The sequence below is a fragment of the Natator depressus genome, chromosome 17, assembly GCF_965152275.1.
Source record: "Natator depressus isolate rNatDep1 chromosome 17, rNatDep2.hap1, whole genome shotgun sequence".
NCBI classification, from domain to species: Eukaryota; Metazoa; Chordata; order Testudines; family Cheloniidae; genus Natator; species Natator depressus.
The window spans coordinates 17,394,079-17,422,067 of NC_134250.1; the positions used below are offsets into that span (position 1 = coordinate 17,394,079).

At 44.2% G+C, this 27,989-nt stretch overlaps 1 protein-coding gene and 1 long non-coding RNA gene across 3 annotated transcripts in view; one reads left to right on the forward strand and one right to left on the reverse strand.

Moving 5' to 3' along the window:
- ATP2A3 (ATPase sarcoplasmic/endoplasmic reticulum Ca2+ transporting 3) overlaps positions 1–26,246 on the forward strand; it is a 136,734-nt gene extending 110,488 nt beyond the window's left edge. The window contains exons 12-22 of one of the 2 annotated variants that reach the window (XM_074974788.1): positions 101–226; positions 2,029–2,247; positions 3,579–3,914; positions 4,788–5,008; positions 6,004–6,206; positions 7,534–7,619; positions 9,047–9,180; positions 9,967–10,084; positions 10,583–10,700; positions 14,240–14,315; positions 22,282–26,246. In XM_074974788.1, coding sequence (XP_074830889.1) covers positions 101–226; positions 2,029–2,247; positions 3,579–3,914; positions 4,788–5,008; positions 6,004–6,206; positions 7,534–7,619; positions 9,047–9,180; positions 9,967–10,084; positions 10,583–10,700; positions 14,240–14,315; positions 22,282–22,360 — 1,716 coding nt within the window. In that variant the 3' untranslated portion in view covers positions 22,361–26,246. The remainder of the gene's footprint in view (positions 1–100; positions 227–2,028; positions 2,248–3,578; positions 3,915–4,787; positions 5,009–6,003; positions 6,207–7,533; positions 7,620–9,046; positions 9,181–9,966; positions 10,085–10,582; positions 10,701–14,239; positions 14,316–22,281) is intronic. The other variant, XM_074974790.1, reaches the window with a different exon arrangement.
- Positions 16,710–27,989, reverse strand: part of LOC142000484 (uncharacterized) — a 71,546-nt gene continuing 60,266 nt past the window's right edge. Inside the window, exons 3-4 of the long non-coding RNA XR_012642255.1 lie at positions 21,250–21,359; positions 16,710–20,311 (exon numbers count right to left, since the gene is read on the reverse strand). This is a non-coding gene — a long non-coding RNA (uncharacterized LOC142000484). The remainder of the gene's footprint in view (positions 20,312–21,249; positions 21,360–27,989) is intronic.

Sequence of the window (27,989 nt, forward strand, 5' to 3'; positions counted from 1 at the left end):
GGCGGGGCCTCGGGGAAGGGCCAGGGGTGTTTGGTTTTTAGCCATTAGAAAGTTCACAACCCTATAATTGCACCCTTTTGGCACGTCTGTCCCACCACAGGTGATCAAGCAGCTGATGAAGAAAGAGTGCACCCTGGAGTTCTCCCGCGACCGCAAATCGATGTCAGTCTACTGCACTCCTGTAGGTTCCAGCCACACGCCTGCTGGCAGCAAGATGTTTGTCAAGGTAACGGACATATGCTGCATTGCCTGGTGCAGGGGTCTCAGTGTGGGAGAACTTGTGATTGTTCCACATGCTGAGTGAGGGTGGGAAGGAGTTAGCGTATCCCTGGGATGCTGCAGGAATTGTTTCTGATCTCACTTTGGGAGCCTCTAGGTACTACTGTAATATTAATAGCAATGATCATCTTCTTCCTATGTGCACCTGTACAGTTCAGAGCAGGAATATGCTTTAATACTAAAAGCCATCATAATCCTCTTTAATAAAGAGGGTGGAACTTCAGTCCCTAGAATGAGCAACCATCTAGGAAATGCCAGCTCTGATGGAAGCTGTATGTGTTCAGTCCCCAAAGGGTGAACACACTAAGTTAAAAGTTCTGGATATCATTGTGGGCTTCAGGTTGTCCTAGATAGCAGAGTTCCTGAAAGTGCAGGGTAGTTGGATGGCTTGAGAGCAAGACACGGCTTGAGAGCAAGACACAGCTTGGAAAGCTTTATTTCAATGCAGGAAAACCACTGCACTTCCCTCATGGTGGCTTGTGATCAGTTACCCAGCGTTTTGGGTTATCCAAGTTATCTTTCTTTCCAGTCCCAACCTTATGGAAAAGCAAATGTCACTTGTCACCTGTCGGCTATTTTCCTAATGGCCTGGAGGGATTTCAGTTAGTGGACAAGATGATACGGTCAGGAGGGAGGGATAATTGGCTCATTGAAGCAATAATACAGCTGAGGTTTTGGGGTGGCTTGTTACAAGTGTCTTCACTATCAAAAGTTTATGAGGAATTAGAGTCCAACAGTAGACTCAAGCCCTATTGATCGTGCCTCCATCCAAATCTGAATTCAGTATTATGGTACCAGGGCAGTTAATTCAGAGAAACATGCAGGTCATTTAGGGGAAGTCTGCACAGGAAGCGGTAGCCTGGGTCAACAGACTCGGGCACGCAGGGCTCGAGCTGTCGCGCTCAAAATAGCCGGGCTGCAGCTCAGGCTCTGAAGCCCACCCCTGTCCTTAGGCTTCACAGCCTATACGTGGCTATTTTTAGCATGGTAGCCTGAGCTCCATGAGTCCAAGGCTGTTGACCCAGGCTCTGAGACTTGCTGCCACAAGCTCTGGAGATGGTCCCTTAAAGCCTAGACTGATTTCTCCCTCGGTCTGGATTCTTCGTTCTAGTGACTTAAACCGAGTCCATCTTACCAGCCATCCCCTTTCCCGGCACAGAACCTGTGGTGCTGGAGAACGGAAGCTTTCTGTGGGCCTCACCGTCTCTAAACACTGACGAGAGAGTGCCACCTAGTGGAAGCTAAGGATATTGAGGAAGAACCTGTGCAGTGGGCTCATCAGACTATGGCTATACTACAGAGCTTACAGTGGCCCAGCAGCATCAATGCCACTGTAGCACTGGTAGTGCAGCCACTCTAAGCCGACGGGAGAGAATTACTCCAGCCCGCCAACAGAGCGCTGTCCACACCAGCGCTCAGGTCAGTGTAACTTACGTTGCTCAGGGGGTGGCTTACTCACACCCCCGAACGACATCGCTTATATCGACATAAGGTATAGTGTGTACATCACCTTAGTTTCAGGATGGTGGTTTTGTGGTTTTGTCTCTTAAACATATTATCTCCTTTTCTGAGACAGTCTGCACTCCATGACGTGCTGTCTTCAGTGACTGCAGAATGCACTGAATACCCCAGGGGTTTAAAATGGGCTTTTGTTGATGGTTAGGGAAGTTTTCACTTGGTTGTGCTTTGCTAAGAAGTTAGGTTGCGAGGAGGCATGTGTGAGTGACTCTTGTTCCTTTTGTTTCCAAGGGCGCCCCCGAAAGTGTGATTGAACGCTGCAACTATGTTCGTGTCGGCACCACCCGGGTCCCCCTCACGCTCTCCACTAAGGAGAAGATCTTGTCCAAGATCCGGGAATGGGGGACTGGCATTGACACCCTGCGCTGCCTCGCTCTGGCCACCCGGGACACCCCCTGCAAGAAAGAGGAGATGCAGCTGGAAGACTCGACCACGTTCATTAACTACGAGGTGAGGAAGTGTTGAAAGTGACCCCCGGGACAGGGCGTGGGGGCCATTTCTTGGGAAATAAAGGGTTTGCTCCAGCTCTCCTTCCCCTGGCACAGATGCTGACGGGAAGGGCTCTGAGAGCAGCTGCTTGGGAGGCAGAGTGGGAAGGATGCTCTGGAAATGCCAGGCTCCATGTGCCAGAGGTGCACTGAACTCCAAGCTGGGGAATCTTCTGTCTCCTTTCTGCTCATGTAAATTATTTTGCTTCCTAATCCTGATCGCTGCCCCTCCAGGAACACACCGTGCTGGCTGCAAATGCATTGCCGCCTTCTGCTGAGTTTTCCCACCAACTTACAGATGTCCCATTGGAAGTTTCAACAGACTCGATGGTTCTGACTGGTCTCTGAGAGTTTCTACTGAAGAACCAAGTAGCCCAGTAGTTCTCTTGCAAACCATAGCTGCCAAGAACCATGTGACAGATGCTAGTCATGATGCATAGGCCCCAAGCAAAACACTTAAACATGTTTAAGTCCCATTGACTTGAACCCATTGACTCAAGTACATAAGAATGGCCATACCAATGGTCAGACCAATGGTCCATCCAGCCCAGTATCCTGTTTCTGATAGTGGTCACTGCCAGATGCTTTAAAGGGATTGAACAGGACAGTGCAATTTATAGAGTGATCCATCCCCTGTTGTCCAGTCGTAGCTTCTGGCAATCAGAAGTTTAGGAACACCCAGAGCATGGGGTTGCATCCCTGACCATCTTGGCTAATAGCCACTGATGGATCTATCCTCCATGAACTTAGCTAATTCTTTTTTGAACCCAGTTATACTTTTGGCCTTCACAACATCCCCAGCAACAAGTTCCACCGGTTGACTGTACGTTGTGTGAAGAAGCACTTCCTTATGTTTGTTTTAAACCTGCAGCCTGTTGAGCATGTGCGCATGTGCTTTGCTGAATCTGGGCCTTTATGCACTCCCAGGAAGCATGCAGATACTAAGGTGCTGGGCATGGCATAAGAACCTGAACAGAATGCAGTGAATAAGAACCCACTACAGTCTGTTAACTGGAAGCTCCCTGAAGAAGAACAAATCAGGATTACAGCTGAATTATTTTAAATGGAGGGTGATACTCTTTCGGGCCTGTTTGTGCTCCCATTAGAGTTAGTGGAAGTTTTGCCATTGGCTGTAATGGGAACATGATCAGGGCCTTAGAGAGGAAAACTTGCCAGCGTCTTTAGATTTTCCCTATGTGGGGTGAATTAAAAGCAGGGAGAACGACATGGCTCTGTCCCTGGAGGGGAGGCGCATAGTGAGTGTTAACATGTTTCTTCTTCTCTTGCCCTCAGACTAGCCTAACCTTCGTGGGCTGCGTGGGGATGCTGGACCCTCCCCGGAAGGAGGTGATGTCGTCCATTGAGATGTGCAAGAAAGCTGGCATCCGGGTCATAATGATCACTGGGGACAACAAAGGCACAGCCGTGGCCATCTGCCGGAGGATTGGGATCTTCTCAGAGAAGGAGGATGTGACGGACAAGGCCTACACCGGCAGGGAGTTTGATGATCTCCCCCTGGAGACACAGCGGGAGGCTTGCCGTTCGGCCCGTTGCTTCGCCCGAGTCGAACCTGCTCACAAGTCCAAGATAGTCGAATACCTACAGTCCTTCCATGAGATTACAGCCATGGTGAGTTGTCTGCAGGGCCCCTCGTGTGGGTGTAGTCATATGAATCACTTTGTAAGCATCACCTTGACTGTCTAGAGCAGGGGATGGGAGTCAGGACTTCAAGGTCCCCGTCTGAGCTGTAGAGTAGGAGTGTTGCCCTGTGTGGATACAAAATTTGTATCCTTATCCGATCCGCAAATTTCTGCAGATATCCACAGATTTGCAGGGCCCTAGTGTTGTCCGTTGGTTTGGAGCAAGGGTCTGGGAGCCAGGACTTCTGGATCCTGTTCCTAGCTCTTCTACTTACTCTGCGTAGCCTGGAGGAACACACTTAAGTTTTCCATCTATACAATGGGCCATCATAATACATGCCTTCATTACAGAGCTGTTGTGAAGCCGAATGTGAGCAGAGCGCTTGGAAATGCACCACAGCAGTGCCAAGTGATGCTGTTTTAAGAACTACTCGATAGGTAGAAGTCCTGCCAACAAACACATATGAATTCATGTGACCCAGACTTGGTTTTCAGGCTATGCCTGCACTCTGAGCTAGGGGTGTGATTCCCAGCTCCTGTAGGCACACCCACCCTAGCTGTCATCGAGCTAGCGTGCTAAAAACAGTAGTGTAGCTGTGGTGGCACGGGCAGTGGCGAGTGGCAGCACAGACTAGCCATGCCAAGTACAAACCCTCTTGAGCCCTGTGGGTACATACGCGGCACCGTTGCCTGTGCTCCCATGACGACAATACTATTTTTAGCCTGCTAGCTCTCATTGACTACATCTACGCAAGCTGGGATTCGCACCCCTAGCTCGTAGTGTAGACGTAGCCTTAGCTTCATGCCTAGGCCGTTTCCTTCTATAAAATGTCCTTTAATAAAACACCCATGCTTTCTCCAGACAGGAGATGGAGTGAATGATGCCCCAGCCCTGAAAAAGGCTGAGATTGGCATTGCCATGGGCTCTGGTACAGCCGTAGCAAAATCAGCAGCGGAGATGGTGCTGTCTGATGACAACTTCTCCACCATCGTATCTGCCGTTGAGGAGGGCAGAGCCATCTACAACAACATGAAGCAGTTCATCCGCTACCTCATCTCTTCTAACGTTGGAGAGGTTGTCTGGTAAAGGCTTCCAGTTCACACCTCACGCTAGGATAGTCGGAGGGATGAGAAATATCACCAGGACAGAAGTGTCCTTTCTGATTCTTGGAGCTATATCCCAGTTGGTGTAAATCGGATTAGCAATGGCGCTATGTTGATTTACATCCGCTGAGGATGTGGGCCTAGATAGCAGCACCACTTTAGGTCCTGCGCTCTCTGCCTCAGTTAAAAGTGGCACGGATACTTTCATTCATATTTCTACAAATTCAGCAGCTGCTACTGTAAAGCCAGCCTTTCCCTTGATGTGGTGTGGGAACCTCTGGCTATTTTACAGCATTTCCAATTTTGAGCACAATAAAGGAAGCACCATGAAACACTGCGGTATGATCAAATGCCATGGTGTGACAAATATGCTGATCCTTAAGTGACAAGTGCTGTAGCTTGCTATAAGTGCATCATTATGCAACCCCAGCGTGGTGTTGATAGATTCCTGTGAGGATATTTGTGTCTGACGGGGTGAATGAGAGACTCCATTATAATGCTCACAGCTTCTTTTACTGTGAACAATTTCCTGAAAAAGGCTTTCAGAACAAATCACTGTGTTCTGCAGCAATCCTGGCCAGGTACTGATTGCTTGCAGAGTTAACTTTCGAACCCCTTATGTCAGAAATTCAGCAGGGACAACTGTGCTGGTGACAAAAAGCACATTGAACAGTTGAGATGCCATCTGATGGGCTCCTTATGCAAATTTACGAGTCTGGTCCCCAGTGGTGAGATGGGTTGAAACTGCAACATTCAGATCTGAGTTTCAAATTCCCTAGAGTTTGGAGGTGTTTGAATCTGGGGCTTTGGGATGAACTTCAAAATCCAAATCCAGGCGTGGATTTTGAACAGCACCAATGTTTAGAGGGCATTTGGACCCAGGGTTTTGGATCACACTCCAATTGTACAAGTACAGTCCTCTCTCTCTCTGGCATGTATCTAACCTAGCGTGGTTGTGTCTTTTTCACCTGAAGTATTTTCCTGACTGCAATCCTGGGCTTGCCTGAAGCTCTGATCCCAGTCCAGCTGCTCTGGGTGAACCTAGTGACAGACGGGCTACCTGCCACTGCTCTTGGATTCAACCCCCCTGACCTAGACATCATGGACAAACTTCCCCGCAACCCAAGAGAACCCCTCATCAGTGGCTGGCTTTTCTTCCGCTACCTTGCCATTGGAGGTGAGAGGCCCTGGCTAGAGATGTAGTGCCATGAATGGACAAAGTGCCGTGTATTACCTTGGCTTAAAACAACTGCTGACTAGTGTGTGTCAGGAGGGATGGGTCCATTGTGATCTCCAGTAATGAGGAGAGGCTTATTCACAGTGCAGAGAGATGTAGAGCTGCACAATATCCAGGGAAAATATATTCCTCATAACATAACATTCCTCATACAACCCAAAGTAGGCGACCCCTAAAGAATCCATCTCCTCTAAGATCCAGGGCACTGGAAGAGTTTAATCAGCTCAGTCAGACATCAGGCAATAGCTGAGAGATATTTTACCTTCAATAGTCCTGGGGTTGCTGTGGTGGGAGCAAGGGAACTTTCTGGTCCAATGACCGGGCCAGCTTGGGATTCTTGCAGTGTGCGCACTTGGCTGCCTCTGCTAGGAGCCATCTTTTTCTTCTGGCCAGGCTCCCAGTTTGAGCTACCCCACCCACCCATTACCTACGGTTATCTTCAGCCTAGGTAGCAGCACGAGAAGGCATTGTGCATGGAGAGCAAAGGTGGGACAGAGAGCCCATAGCAGCTTTGGGATCACACAGAAGGCCAGAGTGCAGAAGGGGATGGGCAGGGAGCAGGAGAGTCCCCACCTCCTGGGGTGGGTGGATTTTTGTAGTGACTGTCAGGACAAAGGATGCAAATAGGAATGGTGGTCTAGTGGATTAGGCGCAGGATTGGAATTCAAGATACCTGGGTTCAATTCCTGGCTCAGCTACAGAACTCTTGTGTGACCTTGGACAAGTCACTTATTCTACCCTGTGCCACAGTTCCCCATGTGTAAAATGGGGCTATCGCTTCCCTTCCTCTTAATGACCGTGAGGTGCTCCGGTACTACAGTAAAGTACCTACACAGACTGGGCAGAAGGGATCTTGTTTAAGAAAGGGCAGGGGGAGAGACCTTAGCAGGGTGCGAGGTGAAGCTGTGGCAATGCAAGATGGAGAGAGAGGAGGGAGACAGGCTCAGGTGCAAGTGTTTTCAGAATTCTTGCTCCAGGCTCCTAATGAGCTGGGATGGAATATGAGGAGACCCTCTGTGTGCGTAGTGCGGGTTTAGAGGGTCAGAACAGTTCAGGTCTCTTTTCCCAGTTTGCTGTTCTTCCTCTACCCAAATGAGCAGCGAGAGCCATAGCACAGAGTGGAATCTACAGGTTCACTGTCCAGCACAGGGCAGTGTAACCCTGAGGGCCGGAGGGCCCTATGCTAACAAATAACACAGCAAGCGAGAACCAAACAATGAATCTCGTGCTTACAGGGCTACACAACCTGCTCTCTCTTTGGTTGCAGTGTATGTTGGATTGGCAACTGTGGGAGCAGCTACCTGGTGGTTCTTGTATGATGCTGAAGGGCCGCAAGTTACCTTCTACCAGTTGGTAAGTTGTGGCAGGGAGGGAGAAGGGAAGATTATTTCACTCGAACACCACTGAAAACTCTCTAATATCTAGACTCCCCAGCAGGATCACCAGAGGATTTGTTTTCCTGCCAGTCCACCTCTTTTAAAAATTCAAAATTTTGAAAAACTTTGAAAAGTTTCCAAGAGCTAAAAGAAAATGTGTCAGCTGAAATAATGGCAAAAGCCCCCTCCCAGGTGAGATCCCACCTCCCATCAGCTGGACAGTATGGTGGTGACTTTACCTAAAGAAACATCTCTCATGTATCCCCAGACCTGATGGCCCACTCCACCCACGTCACTGTGAGGAGTCAGAGACACATTTGTAGGGAGTTTCAGAGTAACAGCCGTGTTAGTCTGTATTCGTAAAAAGAAAAAAGAAAAGGAGTACTTGTGGCACCTTAGAGACTAACCAGTTTATTTGAGCATGAGCTTTCGTGAGCTACAGCTCACTTCATCGGATGCATAGCATATTGTGGAAACTGCAGAAGACATTATATACACACAGAGTTGTGTGTCATGGTCTCTGTGTGTATATAATGTCTTCTGCAGTTTCCACAATATGCTATGCATCCGATGAAGTGAGCTGTAGCTCACGAAAGCTCATGCTCAAATAAACTGGTTAGTCTCTAAGGTGCCACAAGTACTCCTTTTCTTTTTTATTTGTAGGGAGTGCAGCAGGAATTGCAGTTATTCCGCTTGATTGCTGCCACTCTGATCAGGTGGGGCGAAGGTATTTGGGGAAGGGGAAACTTTCCCATCACTGCTTTAAGGCATCAGTTTTAGGCCCCCTAAATAAGCAAATTTCTTATTAATCTGTATGTTTCTACTGCATCTAGTGCCAGATTGGCTACTCTGGAGACTGATTATTGTTATTTGCATTGCAGTAACTCCTAGATGCTCCAACCAAGGTTAGGGCCTCATTGTGCTAGGTGCTGTACAAACAGGAAGAGTCATTCCTTGCCCCAAGGATCTTTCATTCTATATAGACAAGACATGCAAAGAGTGAGAGGGAAAGCAGAGGCACGGGGAGGGAAATGGCCTTGCCAAGCATGTGATAACTGGTGTAGAGCAAGGAACAGAAGCCATGTTTCCTCATTTCAGGTATGATTAATGCAAGTTGCAGAGGTAGATTTATTTTTTGTAATGGAGACACATGTTCACTTGGAAATAAACTGAAATAACTAATGAATCAAATTCACATAGACTACCTAGAAGCTGTCATATGATCACTTATTGACTTACTAGATGAGCTGGATTCAAACCTGAAGATGAATGGCTTCATATCCTCTTATCAATCCCCCCTGAGCCAAGAAATATTTAATAGAACCTCTGATAACTGAGGCTCAGATCCCACCAGCAATCTGCCACTTCTGCCTGTTTCATGCATGTTACTGTTTCTTCTGCCAGAGGAACTTCATGAGATGCACAGAGGACAACCCCATCTTTGAAGGCATTGACTGCGAAATCTTTGAGTCCCGTTACCCAACCACTATGGCTCTGTCGGTGCTAGTGACGATTGAGATGTGCAATGCTCTCAACAGGTACAGTACGTATGGGAATATCAGATAAAGCATTCTGCCCTGAATAATGTTTGAACCAAGCAAACATGTTACTGTCATTAGAGATGGCAATGTGAATACATTTGGATCTCTTAGTGGACATTTTGGTCATATTAGCAAGCCAGTAATATCTGGATCCAGATCCAAAACCTTTCCGGGCTCAGGGTCAAGCTTGGATCTGACAATGCTGAAATCTCACTGACCCTTCTGGTAAAATCTGGAGCCAGAACCAGCAAATAGTTCCCTTTGCAATTTTGGCTCTGATCCCACAGATGGATCAGGACTTCAGGCTGGAGGTTCTGGTATTGGCTTTCACAATGAGTAATATTTTGGTGCTGTATGTGTACCTATCCAATGAGTTTGGGAATCTGATACTGAAGGAATAGCATGACATCAGCTATTCGCAGGCTGACCTGAAGAAGAGCTCTGCATAAGCTTGAAAGCTTGTCAATCTCACCTAGAAAAGTTGGTCCAATAAAAGATATTACCTCACCCACCTTGTCTCTCCATCTGAATAGAGAGATATTGCATGAAATTCACTTCAGAATATTTATTTCCAGAGCCTAACAAGCCTGGAAGGAGAATAATGTATGGTAATAGTTAAGTAATCCTTTTTCCTGGAGGAGGCTTTTATGCAGAGATCTAGCAACATATTTCTACTGAGTAGGAGGGCTTAGGGATATATTGATTGACCCAAATTATACTTGTGAGGACAGGGGGTTATTTAGTAGGTGATATGATCTAACCTCTGCCCTCTCGCTCTTGCAGTGTGTCTGAAAACCAGTCACTGCTGAGGATGCCACCATGGCTCAACATCTGGCTGCTGGGGACAATTGTCATGTCCATGGCACTGCACTTCGTTATTCTCCACGTGAAGCCTATGCCTGTAAGTGATGCAGCTAGCACAACACGCAGCTGGTAGGGTTGTTCTTTTGACAGGGAAACTCCATTGTACGCTTTACTTCTCAAGTCTTTGCTGATTTTCAGTGGGACTTCCCTGCCCAAAAGGTTTCCACGATTGAGCCTTGTGATTCAGAAAGATATGGGACTGGGAGTTAGGAGTCTTGGGTTCTAGTCTCAGGTCGGCCACAGAATTGCAGTCCGACCTTCAGCAGTTACTTCCCCTGTTTGTTCCTCACTTTCTCCATCTGTAAAGTGAATGTAATGTAATGATACTTATTGTCCCTTGCCAAGTTCCATGTCATTATCTGTACAAGCTTTAATGAAGTCCCTCTCTTCTGCACACGTGATATGATCCAGAAGGCCTGGTCCCTTGCACATCTCTTACCTCAGTGCACATCCATATGAACAGAAATGGGTCTGATTTTTGTCTCTCTCCCCCCTTCCCTATTAATAAATATATTGAATTGTTCCTACCTTGCAGCTGATCTTCCAGGTGACCCCCCTGAGCTGGCCGCAGTGGGTGGTCGTGTTGAAAATTTCCTTGCCTGTTATCCTGCTCGATGAAGGACTCAAGTACCTTTCCCGCAACCACCTAGAGGGTGAGCACACTCTGCAAAGTAACTGCTGACTAATTTCTGTACCATGGCTCTTGCTTTGTGCAGCTTTGTGCTTTCAGGCATGTGTCATTTAGCATCTCTGCTGAAGTTACGATTGGCCCATGCACATGCTGTCATACTTACTTTTCTTCCAGTGTGGTTGTAACGGGTTGCCGACTCACCACCGCAGCACCTCCTGCTGGTTGCTCCGGGAATTAGCTCTGTCCTAGCCGTGGAGCGCCCTCTGCAGGTGGTGTCCTGCCCGTTGCCTGCTCTGCTGTACTGTCTGGGACCCGCGTTGCTCCCTGGCTTGCGGCATCCTCTTCTGGACACAGCCCTCCGGCTGTGCCCCACTCGGATACCTCCCAGGGGTATCCGCAGTCCTCAGTCTGCACCTGCCCTCATGGCCAACTGCAGCCCCAAACTCTAGCCCCTTGCCTCAGGGCAAGCTACAATCTATATCAGGCCACGCTCCTCCCATTGAATGTTTCCATTGACTTCAGTGGGAATTTGATCAGCCCTCTTTAAAAATCTGTTTCTTCCAAGAATTCTTCTTGCCTTGTTCTTTTGACTCTTTCTCCTCCAAATGATGGTTCTGTCCTGTTTGCTCTCTCTACTGTATGACCAAAAGGTGCTGAGCACCTGAAACTTTGATAGACTTCAGTGGGAGTTGCAGATGCTCATCACCTCTCTGAATATGGCCCTCATGTTGTAAATAGGAAATATTGTATAGGTCTAGTCCTGCACCATTTATGTCAACTGAAGGTTTCCCAGTGTCTTCAATGGCAGCAGGTTGGAACCGGTTGCTCTAAAGTACAGTGGATATTTACAGAGCTCTATGAATGATTTTTAATATGCTAATATTTTCTTCTTGTTGTAATGAAATATCGCAGTGAGCAATCTCAACATCCTAAGTTAAATCTTTTTCTTTTCTTTTCTTTTTTCTTTTCTTTTCTTTTGTTGATGAACACTGTAGTCTTTCAATAATTCGGCCCATGGCCTTCAAAACTCTGCCCCACTGCTTTCCTGCCACCATCTTAAGCGGACCTCTGGTATTTGTTCCTTAATTAGTTAACTCATATTCTCCAGAACTTGGCACTAAATCAGAATCTGGGCTCTGACATTTAAAGTGATGGGATTGCAGTAGACTAATGGAGTCTGCTTTTTAAAGGGAGTTTACTCAACCCAGCAATGTTGCCAGAAAGAACAGACATCAAGATGGGAAGCTGTCCTGCTGATCCTTCTTTTCGGAATTCCCATGACAGGAAGACGGCTTAAGGGGTTCCGGCTGTCACCTTGCAAAAGAAGGGAGCCTAGGTGGCCAATCCCAGGTTACTCTTGTTGCTTCTCCTCATTGTTGGCTTGCCTGAATGTTGCTTTTCTTATCACTGGTGAGTGGTGGATGACCTGGCAGAGCACTTGAACTGTGTTCTTTCTTCACCCTGGGTAGATACTTTGACCATATTAATAATCATTCTGTTTCAGGCAGCACATGTCCAGGGTGCCTTTCTTAGTACTACTTCCTTTTCACCTCTAAAGACAGGTCCCTTCTGCCCTGTTGAGAAGGGATTCCTTGGGATCGTAATCATTAGGGGACAGCTTGGTCACTTAGGAGGACAAGCATGTGCCTTCTGAGATAGTGCTTATGAAAAGCTAATCTTTGCAAACCCTTTGCTACCATATAGTTTGCATAGCTTCTTCAAGGACAGCTGTGCAGCCCCGTTGCTTTCATATTCTACACTAACACCTGATCAGTGGGGCTGCACAGATGTCCTTGAGGCCCTACTTTGGCCCACAGAACTCTTCTATTACTGGGGATGATCCACAAGATGGACAGACCCCAGCTGGTCTCTCTCTAGCCTGCAACCTCCCCTGAGCTCTGAGCTTTGTTTCATAAACAATCTTCTGACTTACAAACTGAGCACATTTTTATATGGAAATATTGAATAGGGAACCCCACTGTGCTATTTTTAGACTCACTTTTTAGGGCAGAACCACCCTTTAAGATTGCCAAGAGCCACAAGTACTGTACGAGTAATCTGGGAGGGGAAGGGGGCGTTAAACAGATACACATTCCCCTTGGCTTGTGTTTTACTTTGTGAATACCAGATTGGCTGAGTCTAAAATACATTGTTGCTTGTGGCTGACTGATTCAGAGCCAGGTAGATTATTCAAGTAACCCACTAACCAGAAATAAAGATTAACAGATTTTTTTTTTAAGAGCACCTCATTTTCAACAGAGGTGACTTGATGATGAACCACTGACTCTTGGACAGTTGTACAGCTGTTGTACAGTGACACCAGTTCTGTGTAGGTGCGATGGCAAATGTGAAGATGAAGGTTGGGTGCTCTCTGCCACCCCTAGCATGAGTATCCTTGCATTGCCTCGCTTCCTGAAATGTGCTGATGTTTTCAAAGGTGCCCTTGCTTTCTTGCTAAGGATTAGCTCCTCCTCCAGCTGGACTGTGTCAGGAGGTGAAAGGCGATGTAATTCACTGGAGAGGGTGTATATGCCATTGGCATGTCAAATTTGCTCAAGGATACGTCATTAGTAAAACCTGCTACTGCTAAGGAGATTCAGCTAATATGTTAAAGGCCTGTGCTTTCAGAGCAAAAGCTCTCTCCAGTTATCACCACCTAGTCTCTGGGAGGTCATCACATATGGTATAATGAAGTCTATGAAGCCATCTGGAGCTGTTACAAAAGATAATGAAGCACCATCTTTGGATAAGATCAGGCCTTTATCATTGCCTGTTTAGCACTTGGCCTTGCTCCAGACAAATGCTTCTGATCCTTTGTGGGCAGAATGCTGCCCACAGTCCCCTTCCTCTCTTGTTCACAAAGATGCACAGTCTGGTGACTGGAATGAGACTCTCCTCTGGCACTGCTGTATTGGCCAGAAAGGCTTATGGTGTTACAATTTAATTGGTGTACCCTAGTTTTGTGTCCTTCTACAACAGCCTCACACACCTCTATCCAGCCCTCCTAATGGGCTTCTTCAGGTGTTGCCTCTCTATTGATTTAGCTGTAAGGTCTTTCAGAAAGTTGATCAGACTCTTGCTTCTCCCTACCTTACCCTCAACTCCCAATAACCAAGTGTAACGATAGTCTTGTGGTTAAGGGCTTGGGAGACCTAGGTTCATTTCCCAGGCTCTCCCACAGGCTCCTTCTATGACCATCATCTCCCAAGAGGGCTTTGGCTGCTAGTGTAATACAAACAATTTCCAGAAGTGATTGCACCAGCTATTGATGTTTCTAGCCGCTGGGTCCCATCTGCCTTGCTGCCAGCATACCCATTCATCCGCGCTGTTTGCCATGCAGCTGCATCATGCTAATGCTGATTTCTGTGAATGGCCTTTGTCTGAACACTGCGTCACAATCTCTTGCCACTATTTAATTGCAGCAAGAGAACAAAATCATACCAGCCTGTGCTTCAATTGTCACATTCAAAAAAACCCAAACTCCTGTATTTACTCCACCTAATTCCTCTGAATAAATTTTAAAAACCAATCCTTAAATCTAGCATTGTCATTTTTCACCAGGAATTCTCAGGACAGTCAGACACACGTGGAGCGGGGAGCACCAGCTGAAAACCTGCAGGAGTCCAGATCAAACAGGGTTGGCTCTGTTGTGTGTATTGTCCTTGTCCATCATGTTCCTGCACCTGTGCCAGACTCTCTCATGTGCTGTGGTGACCTGGTTGTACAGCATCTCGGTGGAACCGCTGAACAGCGCAGGCCCCACTCCGGAAAATGTCCCGCAATTGTTTAGTCTGTGATTATTATTGAGTAGCCGTAGGACAACAGGATCAAACAGCATCTCCAGTTCCTTTGTGAATCACAGAACTAAACTGTATTCTAAATAAGAAAAGCATGTGTGTTTGTGTAGGAGGGGTGGTGCATTATCAGAGATGCTCTCACAACTAAAATATAATAATATTACATAGCACCGGAAGGCTCAGATGTTATGCAATGGCTTAGCGCCACTGACATCAATTTACATCAGCTCATGATCTGGCCTCAAGGTCAGAATTTTCAGAAGGGCTCAGCACTCACAAGCAGGGCCACATTTTCAGATGACGTCAACGCACTGGGTGCTGAGCTCTTCTCATAATCTGGTCATTGTTTTGGTCCCATGAGAGCTGAGCTCTCTAGTCTGAGTGGCCCCAGTTGTGGATGCTGCACAACTGAAATTCTACAGAGTGGAGTGGTGGCTAGCAAGTGCTGGCTTGCCAAAGGAGGCTTAGCGCACGGGAAGGAGGAGGTTCTTCCAGGCCTAGGGAGTTGCACAAGGAAGGACCTTACTGGACTTTGCTCCATAAGGCTGTTACTTCTGATAATGTTCTCCCTAAAGGGGAGATTCCACTCATACAACTTGTTTAATATTTGACCATATTTTCCCTTTTTCAAATGTCCATAAGTCTTTTGAGTGGCTTTCTCTGCTGCTAAAAAAAAAAAAAAAAAAAAAAACACGTTAGAGGCAGAAGGGCAGGTATCAGGTTGGAACAAATACATTGATGCAAACTCTGGAGCCTGAAAAAGTGTCGTCCCAAAGGTTCAACCTCATACTTTACAGCTAGAAAATCACTTCTGAGAACGTAGGAACTGATAGACCAGATTGGTGCAATGGACCATCTAGTCCAATACCCTTTTTCTGACAGTGGCCACCACCAGATGCTTCAGGAAGAGTAGACAATTATGGAATCACTGGCCTATAGGGAAAGCTTCTTTTTAACCTCTGTGAGATTGTGGTTGATGTATGGTTTCAAGCATAAGGGTTTTTATCTCTTATAAGGTGGGATTTTCAAAAGCACTTGAAAGAGTTGGGCCCCCAGTTCCCAGGGAAGATCAATGGGACTTATGAGTGAGATTTTCAAAAGTTCTTATTTTTCACTCTAATGTAAGTGAGGCTCCTCTCATTATCCACATAAATGTCCAGTCCTTGTTTTGAATCCTGCTAAACTCGTGGACTAATTGTATCTTGTGGCAATGAGTTCCACTGATATATGCTGTGTGTGAAAAAAGTGCTTCCTTTTATGTGTTTTACATTTGTTGCCTTTCTATTTGAATGTCTCCTTATTCTCGTACTGGGAGAAGGCTTGGACACTCCAATTTACCGTGTTGTCTCTCTAACCCTCATTATTTTATATATCTCTATCATGTCTCCTCTTACTCATCTCCCCTCTAAACTAAGCAGTCCTGATCTTTTCAGTCTCTCTTCACGTGGCAGTTTTTTCATACCTACAATAATTTTCATCACCCATCTCTGAACCCCTTCTATATTTCTGTTCTTTTTTTTGGAGGTAGCGTGACCAGAACTTAGCCTGGTATGACCAGCAAGAGTGCACTGTTGAGTTTATATTGCACAGAGCTGCCCAAAATAATGCCCAGATATTTTTCCTGAGTCATTTCAGTTAATTTAAAATTTGGATGAGTAGTTGAAATTAATCCTTCCAATGCTCTTTACCTTTCATTTGTCATCGCTAAATTCCATCTGCTATCGTGCTGCCCTTTCACCCAACTCTATTTCCTTGCATAGTTTAGACTCATATACTTTAAGGCCAGATGGGACCATTATGATCATCTAGTCCAGTGGTTCTCAACCAGGGGTACGCATACCCCTGGGGGCACACAGAGCTCTTCCAGGGGGTACATCAACTCATCTAGATACTTGCCTAGTTTTATAATTGGCTACATAAAAAGCACTAGTGAAATCAGTACAAACTAAAATTGCATACAGACAATGACTTGTTTATATTGCTCTATATACTACTGAAATGCAAATATAATATTTATATTCCAATTGATTTTTTATAATTATATGGTAAAATGAGAAAGTAAGCAATTTTTTAGTAATAGTGTTGTGACCGGGGTCCGAATGGGGAGCCAGCTATGGTCACTCAATTAGAGTGAACTACAAAGAATGGGGCAGACAATCCCCATAAAGTTGGTGAATATTCCAATACTTAGATTTACCAAGCCAGCATAAAACAGCTTCTTTATTAATTTACTGGTTATTCAGAAGTCCAAACAACAGAGTTCCCTTAAAGTGATCCAGCCTCAGGCCTCCATCCAGGTACTAACGTCAAATATGATGAAAATTTCTGTAAATCTTATTTCATCATATAAAAGAAAAGGTTCTACCAATCCCAAAGGATCAGACACATCACCTCCCAGGTTAATTAATGTTTCAGATCTTACCCAAATACATGCTACAGCCAATTCTTATTAACTAAACAAAAATTTATTAAAAAACGAGAGAGAGAAAGAGAGTATGGTTAAAAGATCAATATACATACAGACATGAGATCAATTCATTGAGATTCAGATTCATAGCAGAGATGGAGAGCTTTGTAGTTGCAAAGAGTTCTTTCAGAAATAGTTCATAGGTTACAGTCCAATGTCCAAATGTCATATTCAGGGCATACCAGCATAACTGGGACCTCAGTCTTGTGACTCAAACTTCACCTGATTAAGTCTAAGCAGATCTGAGATGACAGAATCGGGACCCAAGGATTTTTTTATACAACAATTTCATGTCTTTTGACAAATGTTCCTCAGGGAACAAAAGGTAATTAGGATGACTTTGAAGGAGGTTCATCACCAGTACTTAGCTATACGAATTAACAAAAGGCCATTTGCTTGTTCCTCCACCATTCACCGTACATTTCAAAGAGAGATGAATACTGAGATATCCTGTGTTTACAATTCATTTAAATGATAGGATGTTTTTCTGACCTCTGAATTATCAGAATACAGCATAGACAGGGACTGTTGATTACATCGTTGACCCTATTCATACATATGTAAAAATACAAAAACACAAACATTATCTCCCTACATGTCTTTTGAGGGTTATTTATTTTGCAGGATGTTTAACCCTTTCCAGCCATGTGTCACAAATATGCTGTGACACGTTTATATTTTTGTGTCTGATTTTGGAAGAAAATAGTTTTTAAGCAAGGTGAAACTTGGGGGTACGCAAGACAAATCAGACTCCTGAAAGGGGTACACTAGTTTCAAAAGGTTGAGAGCCACTGATCTAGTCTGACCTGCATATTGCAGGGCACAGAACCTCAGCCACCCACTCCTGAAATAGACCCCTAACCTCTGGCTGAGTTACTGAAGTCCTCAAATCATGATTTAAAGAGTTCAAGTTACAGAGAATCCACCATTTACAGTAGTTTAAATCTGCAAGTGATCCATGGTCCCTGCAGAGGAAGGCGAAAAACCCTCAGGGTCTCTGCCATTCTGAGCCGGGGGAAAATTCCATCCTGACCCCAAATACGGCGATCAGTTAGACCTTGAGCATGTGGGCATAACCCTCCAGCCAGACACTTGGGAAAGAAATCTCTACAGTAACTCAGAGCCCTCCCCATCTAGTGTCCCATCACTGTCCATAGGAGATATTTGTTGCTAGCAGTCGCAGATTGGCTATGTGCCATCGTAGGATGTCGTCATACCATTCCCTCCATAAACTTAACAAACTCAGTCTTGTTTCTCACATCTTTCTCTTAACTATCTTTAAATAATCTTTTCTTATCTGAAATGTTGTCACCTTGTTGTGTTCAATGCCTCTTCCAGATCATTAACTGGTATATTTGACACTACTCCTAGAATGGAACTTTGGGCCACCACAGTGATGATCTTTTGCCTTGCTGAGCATTGGCCAGTTCCCCACCTTCTTGTTCTGTCTTTTGGGTCAATTTAGAACCCATGTCTGAATTTTATTCCCCACGACGACAAGGCTTTTGGAAACGCCAAATACATTGTCAATCATCTCTCCTTTATCCCCTAATCTGTTGACACACTCAAATAGTTCTAGCAGATTGGAGAGGCATGATTTCCGTTTACAAGAACTGGGCTGGTTTGTCCTTATATCACCTGTATTTAGGTTTTTTTTAATAATTATCTTTAATTATAGTTTCAACCAATTTCACTTTGGAGTGAAGTGTAAGCCCTAACCGGTGTGCGATTTCCCAAGAACAGCTCTAGTGCCTTTGTGTAGGTGCTCTTGCTATCCTCCAGTCTGTGTTGCAACCATTGATTTGAACTAAAGGTTGTATATTTGTTAGCAGCTCAGCCCGAGAATAATTTGGTCCATTATCTGCACATGAGGCCAATTCTACTTCACCTCCACGCTTTAAAACCCTCTGACTGATCTAGTGCTATGACAAATGGGTGTGGAGATAATGGACGTATGTAGGGCCTGATTCAGATCTTGCTTGCGCTGCTGTAAATCAGGAATAACTCTGTCAATGAAATTACATCTGTGTGAGATCAGAATTGGGGCTACAGGTCCTTAAACCCAACATAAAGAAAAGGTTTTGCTAAACAGCGTGGATATAAATTCTACTGATCGTAAATAAGTCACAATGTTTAGGAACAATTCCCCTCCCCCCATATCTCACAAAAATACCTTCACATTGAGACAATAACGGACCATAAAAGGGATTCAAAAGCACATGTGAATCTCCATAGCAATGCATTAACAATGTGGACTAAACAGTTATTGTGTCTAATGGAGTCTGACAGCAGCAGGGAAGATGGTGCTATGTTTCCAAGTCTACCGAGTGTCCTTGTACGTTAATTTCTCTCTTTTGTTACCTTAGCCAAACTGTCATGTGGAAAGGAAAAGATATCATGTTTCCAGATATAAGTGAGGTTGTTTGAGCTGAGAGGTGTTGCCAAGGAGAGTATTGCTGCTACCTTTGGAGTATGTCAACTTCCCCAGATAAGACCTTAATGCCCTACTGGCATTTTTGAAGGCTCTCTTGACATGCTCTGGGGAATGCAGGAAGAAAAGAACTTTTCAGGGGTAGTCAATTTATATTTTTATCAAGTCTGAATTTCTTGGTCAAGGTATAGTCAAGGTCCAGACTCCAGAGGAAAATAATAACAACGATAATAGTAAGTAAATAAAAAGATATTGAGGTCCGTTCAGTAGCATCAGGTGGTCCAGATTTGGCCCGCAGTCTGCCTACTGACTACCCCTCCTTCATATGATCAGATACACAGGTCTGGGGTGGTTCCATTTCAGGGAGTCTGTGCTCGTGAAAGGGGCTACAGTAGACTGAGAGCCTTAGAAACTGAAGTCCTGTATTTATCCACAGAACAGGGGCAGCACAAACTTCCTCAACAATGTGCCTCAGCTGTTCCAGAGGGAGCAGCTCAAGGCACAAGAGGTTATTTCAGTTTCCACCCCTTTTCCGTCTCGGTCTCAGCTAACGTTGCCAGCAAGGGTCCCAGAGTACTTATTTGGCATTTATTTCCAGAGGCACAGATTATATTGCTTTTTGTTTGCTGCCATATGGTTTGTGGGGGAGAGGGTGCTGTGTCCAAACATCTGAATTCCTGCAGTGTCTTCTGTCGCTAGGAGAGTGGTAATAAAACACACCGAAAAGGCAGGTGTCCATGATCTTGTGTGAGCCCAGTACACATCCTTCGGCCAAAATTTACAAGCGTTCAAAGCAATGACTACATCAAAGGCTTCTGCATTGTGAGGCAGGAATGAAATTGGAACTGGTGAAGTGGCCTTGTCTCTCAACTGGCTGTTTCTGCTGTAGCTCTTTGACTGTAGCTGAAAGTCCTTCCCTGATGTTCAGAGATGTTAGGCTGGGATTTTCAAAGCAGCATAATGCAGTTAGATGCCCAAGTCCCATTAAAATTCAGTGGAGTTTGGCACGTGACTCCTTTGGGCTCCTTTGAAAATGCCAGGCTTAGTGCAGGGTACGACAACCCTTCACATCTAAGTTGATTCTATTAAAAGCTTGTGGATGAACTTTTCAAAAGCATCTAAAGAGTTTAGGCACCTACATCCTAGGACTTGGACTCCTAAGTAACGAAGGTGCTTTTGAAAATGTTACACTATCATTATTTTTTTAAACTTCAATGTATTTCTTGACTCTTGTTACCAAACTCTGACATGTCAGCTCTGAACTTTACAAAGACCATTGAAACTCAGGTTTTTTTTACCCAACTGTACTGCTAAGCATCACTTGGGTGCTCAGATGATAGTTATGAATGCAATATAAATACACAGACTGCTGACTGTGCACTTTCCATATCACTCTAGGAGGCATTGCTCATTTGGCCTGAAAGTCTGATGTGTATGGTTGTGCAGTGGATAAAACTTCCCTTTGCACACTGGTGAAAATGTGCTGTACGGTGTAAACTGAGGAAGTGGGTGTACTCATACTTAATTTCCAGGGGAACTAGAAATGATGGCAAATGACAGTGTAATTTAGGTATTCTAGACATTATGGCTGGAAATTTCAAAGGAGTGCAAAGGAGTTAAGTGCCCCACTCCAGTTGTATCCCAGTGGGATTTGGGCACCTCCCTCCCATAGGTTCTCGCAAATCCAGCTAATGCAAAGAAAAGCGAACAAGTTAAAAATGTCTTAAATATAATATGACTAATTAGTCTAATGAGAAACTGCCATCTTAACAATTCAGTCTAAAGTGGGCCTGAAAGAAATGGCTTTCCCATCAGTAAGCAGTGAAAATAAACATTTTGCAAAATAAAAGTTCTCTCTCTTCAAAATGGAACTTACCTTACAGTAACTTGATTTTCCAAGGGTGAAGCTGGATCTCTATCATTCCATACTACTTTGTGTCATCAAATGGGGTCCTTGTGACTCAGGAGCATTCAAACAACAGCCACCTGAGAGAGATGCAGCAGTCACACTCAGTGAATAAAGAAACTGAAATATCATCAAGTATTTGTAATTAACTTTTTTCAGTGCACATTCTTATTGCCTATAGGCCAGATTCTGCCACCCTCCCTTGTGTTTTATAGTACCTTGCTTCTAGAAGTCACTATGACTGCTCGAGGACTCAAAATATGGCAGAATCTGGACCTACATATTTAAGATGAGTTTTTTTTCAAAGCTGCCTAGGGGATTTGGACACCCATTCCCATTTAAAAATAATTGTAGCTCTCTAAGGCACTGTATCTAAATACTCTAGCTTTCCTTTAAGCCATAAATCACCTAATGCATCCCAGCAAGCATCTAGCTCTGCCATTGACACGGTGAAGAAATTGGAGGAAAAGGCTGGTCTTGTGGCTCAAGCACACAACTGGGGGTCAGGAGGCCTGTGTTCTATTTCCTGCTTGGCCATGACTTACTGGGAGACCTTGGGCAAGTCACTTAAGCTCTGTGTCTCAGTTTCCCAATTGGTAAAATGAAGTTAGTACCTACCTCGCAGTGATGTTATAAGGCTAAATTATTTAATGTTTATCAAGTGCTTGGGAATCCTCAGTTGAAAAGCACTGTAGAATTCCCATGTAGTAGTACTGTTCCATGTTGGTTGTACTGGGGTTCACGTATCCCCGCCTGATGTACTGTGAGGTAGCCATTTCAAAAGTGAAGCCAAGCATTAAGAGCAAAAGCAGCAGATTCTACTACTCCATACTCACTGGATTGGATAGGTGTGCATAGACACACCCTAGACTGGCCTTTTCATAAACCATCAGGTTATAGAGGGTCCTACCCAGCTGTATGACTCAGTGAAATGTCTGTCTCAATAACAGAATTGGTGCTTGGCTTGCTTTTTAACCATAACCAATTTCCTTTCTTTTGCAGGAAAAGAGGGGAAGAAATGAATGACATAAAGGAAACTCACTTTCTAAATAAAGAAACCCTAAGCTGTAACTCGGACTGAAGTCTTGCATGTTTGACCATCACTAGGAGCCAACAGGACATGCATGTGTCCGACTATCAGACTAATGCGGGTGAATCATCGAGAAGAAAAATACTGATTTTGTTTATGTTTCGTAGCTTTTTTTCCCTGTACGTAATGGTGCAATTACTGGACAGCTAAATTATAGTTTGGGGATGGAACTATATGTAATTGAGTCATTGTAACACAGCTCCTTAGGGGTCCGCTCCTGAAAAGTTTGAGACCCTTTTAAAAAAAATAGCCCCAATTTGTGAGCTCAGTAAGGCATCTTTTGTTTTGTAAAAATGTGGTAGGTGGGAGGTCATGCTTTCACAGTGGTGCACAGTATCTGTGCATGAGCAGTGATGACAGAGGTGCATTCCAGAGCTGCGATGTGGCACAACAGACGGCATCTCAGTACCAAGGAAAAACTTATCTGTGTGTATGGGCTGGGGAGGTAAGCAAAGAAAGGTGCATGGGACGCAACAGGTTTATTCCAATTGACTTCCAATTTAGTAGAGTGATATCCACTAAAGTATAATACCTAGGTGGCAATGTTAGTGCTCTGGTAGCCACATTGCCTAGATGTCTAGCTTTGGTGGTTTCAGTGTACCTGTATCCTGGTATAATTACCAGTGTTGTAGATCTTGTGGACATGTATTTACTTGCAAAATTTTGTGTGGTGGAAGTTGAAACTTCCTCTATTTATCATATTATTCTCTGTTCTCTTTTCCTCTTGTGAAAATCTTGTACCTTCTCAGGCTCATCTGACACCAAAGCATGACCCAGTCCTCTTGTCCTTTCTCTTTTGTATAACACCTTGTTAGCTCCCTTCTTGTGCTAAGCATCTCCACCTAAACAGCTTAAAACAAAATATGGAAATGGAGAACTCTGGATCCCACTGCATCTAGTGCTCATTCCTGGTCAAATTTTCTGACTAGGTAAATCTAGATTACCTAGTTTTTAAAATATGATTACATTGAAGGTAGAATAAAAGACTTAAAAGGCAGTTGTCCATTAGTTAATGTCAGTTTTGGGAGACAATCTGTGCTCCCAATATGATGTTGAAAAAGGGAGAGGTGATCACATGAGAGCAAAGGTTGTCTCCCAGAAATTGACATTAACTAATGCACAACTGCCTTTAAGGCTTCTATTCTACCACCTATCTAAAGTTATTTTTGAAACTCACAGAGAACATTTGACCAGGAATGGGCAGTAGATGTGGTAGGATCCAAAGTTCATGATGAAAGGAAAAAGATGCCTACACTTTTCATTCCTTCTAAACTTCACCTGGGTGTATGTCAGAGCACCGGAGTCAGTTATTGCTTTGCTTTGCTATTATTTTGCTCCATTCTTATCTGGATCAGTTTCTATGTTATTTTTTAAGTCTCTTAAAACCCCCAGTGCTTTTTGTCTTTCTTCCGTGCAGGCCAGCAGCCTGAACTTTGACAAGCTGGCAACCGTAGGTTCAGTACGTGCCAAACACCATCCTTTCCTTTCTCTCCATCACCAGCATTGAAAAAGATGGGTCGCACCCCCAGACCAATGGGAATGTACAGACTTGTTATACTACTGAGCTGATTTAATTGTACAGAAAACCTTGCATGAAATGTTGTTACTGTATTTAATATAGAATGTACTCAAGGAATTTTAATATAGAGCTTGTAAAAAAAAACCTCTTTATAGATACTATGTGATTACAGGAAAATCGTTCACCGAAAAATCATTATTTGCGTACTTTGAGAATTTTCCTTTTCCCAAGTGTTTTGTATATGTCAGTTTATAGAGCTGATTTAATTGAGCTGATTACACAGGCTGACTGATTGCCTTTTAGAGAGAATTTTCAGTGTGGGTGGAACTTACCCTTGAGCAGAGGGTCAGCAGATGACCCATACACCTCGTAAGCTCTCTAAAGAGGGTTTAAGCGGGACCTAAGTGGTGTGTGGTCCATGCATCTTTCTGTACAGAGGTGAATTCCACCTTGTTTTATTACAAAGATCTCCATTGTTCCATGGCTTTCTGAACAGCCTGGGAAATAACCAGTAGGAATTTAATCAAAGATTTAACGGCCAAATTCAGCCTTCATGTAACCTGAACAATTCCATTGACTTCAGGAGAACTGTTTCTGCTTATTCCAGGGTTGAAATTGATCCTCAACATCCTGCCCACCCTATTTGGGGGAGGGTGGGTGTCCATAGAGTGTAGTGCAACCAGAGCTGTCTGGTCTGTACCTGGTCTGTAAGTTGTTCCAGTTGGTACATGTTCATATCCATCAGAGATCCATATTGGATTATAGGGAGTCTTGGCCAGATCTGCAGCTCCTGTGAATCTATGTTGCTCTACTGGAATTACATTGATTTACACCAGCTGAAGATCTGATTTTTTTTTTTTGGTACCCAAATGTGTGTGTTTTCTAAAGCTTTTGATACTATTTTAAACTCTGTAACAAAGAGAGATTAAAATATTTACAAAACCTGTGTCTTGGGCAAGCTTGGGACAGGCAAAGATATGACGTCAGTAACCTTTAAGTCTTCTATTAAATTCCTTTTGGTCATTTTGCTTTGCCTCATCTGAAGCCAGGAAGGTGGAGACAATTATGTTAAGTCATTGTGATTGCACATTGTGAGGAAGAGCCAGGGGCAATATGAGTTTCTATTTGATTGGTTTTAATTTATGCTCAACACAACTAAAACGCACTATGGTGGTTCACTGTGCCTGATGATGGATTGAAATTGTGACATTACAGGATATGAAATTCAGCAAATAGAGTGCAACAACTCTCAGCTATGTTCCATGCCAGAGGCTTACTCTTCCCAGTAGCAGCAGGTTTGGTCTTAAAATTCTGTTTGCCCTTTTCACTGTAAGCTTCTGGGTCAAATCAGTGGAACCTGCACTAGGGACACCTCCCACATGTATTCACTCTACTAAGGGTGACCTATTTTAAAGTATCCCCATTTTCTAGTATGATCCCTCATTGAAGAACCACGTCTCATTTTTTCTTTTGTTGCTTGTCACTTGATTGGCTGCTTTAAGACTGGTTTCCCGATAGACATTTTGGGGTTGTGGGGGATTATAGTTCAAATATTTTAATGAAGTAGAAAAATATCCTTAGATCAAATTTATTTTTCCTTTATGTTTTGGTGAAGGGTCAGGATAAATCGCATAGAAGTTGTTGTTTATTATTTTTATGTCACCAGCAGTGTGCTGGCTGCTTTAACATGCTGTAGTGTTCTTCTGCGAACTTGAAGGTGGTTAAAGACCTAATCCCATTGATTTCAATATGGTTAGGATCAGGTCTGAATTGCATCTTACTGAAACATTTGATTGTGTGCAATAGAATGGAGATGTGCACTGGAGTGGCTTTTTTTCCCCTCTCTCTTCCTGCTTGCATGTTGCAAAAGGAGGCCTGTGGGGAAAAGCTGTCTAGGCTCACTTCTGTTGGAAACCAGGATCTAGGAATCACAATCATTGCCTTCTGGTGTATTCAGATTCTTTATAATAGTTTAGTCTCTTTCCAACAATACTTCCAGCCAGCCTGGGCCATTACAATAGATCCTCCTAAACACAAGGAGCAAATCATTCATCATGCATCACAGCCTGAGCACCAGAAAAGTAGCCTTTGTGGTTGTCCACGAGCACTTTAAATTAATTTCTCAGGGGCCATTCACCATGTTGGATCACACCTGTAAAATAAAGGTAGGAGGCAAAGTAGAGGCTCTCCTCCCTTAGGAGAGTGCCAACTGTGAGCACTGGGCAATGGCTATGAAGTCCACATTATGCTGTTTGAGGACTTGAATATCCTTGTGGCCGATGACTGGATAAACTCTCTCCTAACAAGAACTCTCCCATGGAACATCCATCATCTGGGAAGGGTGCATTATGTATGTGAAAAGACTGCTGTTGATGCATGTGGGGGGGGTGGGGTGGGGATTACTAGTATCACATCTGAAATTTGTTTTCTTCCTTAATTCCTCTGTTGGCCAAAATACGGCCAAAGTTCTTGATTCTGATTCCATACATTGATTGGCATGGTGCCTTTCACGAGAATCTGGCACTGTCATGATGACACTGTCCTATTTACATGTTTCTAACACTTGACCAATCCAAGACCAGGGTGGTACCATAAGGTGTGGGAATAGTGAGAAATTGGAGGTTTGGCCTTTATGGGAAGACTTGGTGGGTAACTTTAAAGGGACCCTTAATTCAAATAACAAATGTGGGGCTGGGAAAAAAGGGTTTGTAAATGGAGCTTTTGGGAAGCTCCATCCCTATCTAGGTGCACAGTACAGTAGATGGGTGGGGTATGAAAAGCCAGATCAACAGAAGGATCCTGAGATGGCAAGTTTCAGTTCCTGTTATACACTTCACATTTACTATGCTGCTTAGAATTTAAAGCCCTGGTCCTGCCAACACTTGGGCGTAGCTTTATGCATACGGAGCTTGATCTAACAACCATTGTAGTCAGTGGGTGTTGTTTCATTGACTTCAATCAGCTTTGGGTCAGACTGATGAGTCAGTCCCATTAAACTTTAACAGACACATGTCTGCAAGATTAAGTCCTAGATTTGTTTTTCGTATCTTGGAATAGCCACCGTCTTAAATAGAAGAATAATTGCATGAGATTCCTGACTGAAAAATTAATGGGTGGAAGCGCTTAGTGTTGCTGCAGAAAATCACAGGATCATCCCATCTCACGATTAATACTTCACATTCTGAACCACTGTAGGCACAGACCAGGTAAGACACACCAAACAACTATCCAATGGAGAAAACCTTTTAAGGTGTATTCTCCAAGTGGATTGCTTTGGGTGCTGGCCATGGTCCTGATTAAAGAAAAGAAGCCAAGCATGGAGCATTGATTGAAAGGCCTTACCATGCATACAAAGGGTCTGCACTGGGATTTAATATGTTTATGGACCCTCCAGCAGTCATTTGGCAATTTATCCATCATCCTTAGGAGTCTCCTCCCTTTTTTTTTCTCCAACCCCTGCTTTATTTTCTTTTTCATTAGGGCATTTTCTAGGTTGAGCATGTTCCTGGCCATGGATGAAAAACACTTCACACCCCCATAATGTTTCTCTAAAGAGTTTCATACATGCAACCTGTGTTTTCTCTATGCTGTGATGTGTATTTTTATAACAATCTAGATGTTTTCAAAGGTTTTATCTTCTCTTATCCCCTCCTACCATCAATCTACCTATCTCAGCAATACCCGACCCACTGATTTCCAAGGTATTTTTAATACTCAGATTTTCACTGCCACTTTCTCCCACCAGTTTTTGATTATCCTACCAACCCTCCAGTGCTATCTTGAACTGCATGTCAGCCTGTTCATTCAGCTTAGCGAGAGAAGAGCAGTGGAGGTGGTTTTATGCTGCCAAATAAAGACCTCTAGACCCCATGAGGTTGGTAACAATGGTTTCTGTTGGGCATAGATTGGGATGATCCTGGGTTTAGGGTATGCAGGAACAAAATTAGTGAAAAGACAAATATGGGGGAGATACAAGTGTCCCTTGCATCCTCTCCTTTTGGTGCCATTCAGCTTTTGGTAATGTAAGAATGGAAAACGAAATGAGTCTAGAATAGATCTCTGTGCTCTGTATACACAAGAGCCTAAATAGGTAGGTGTACC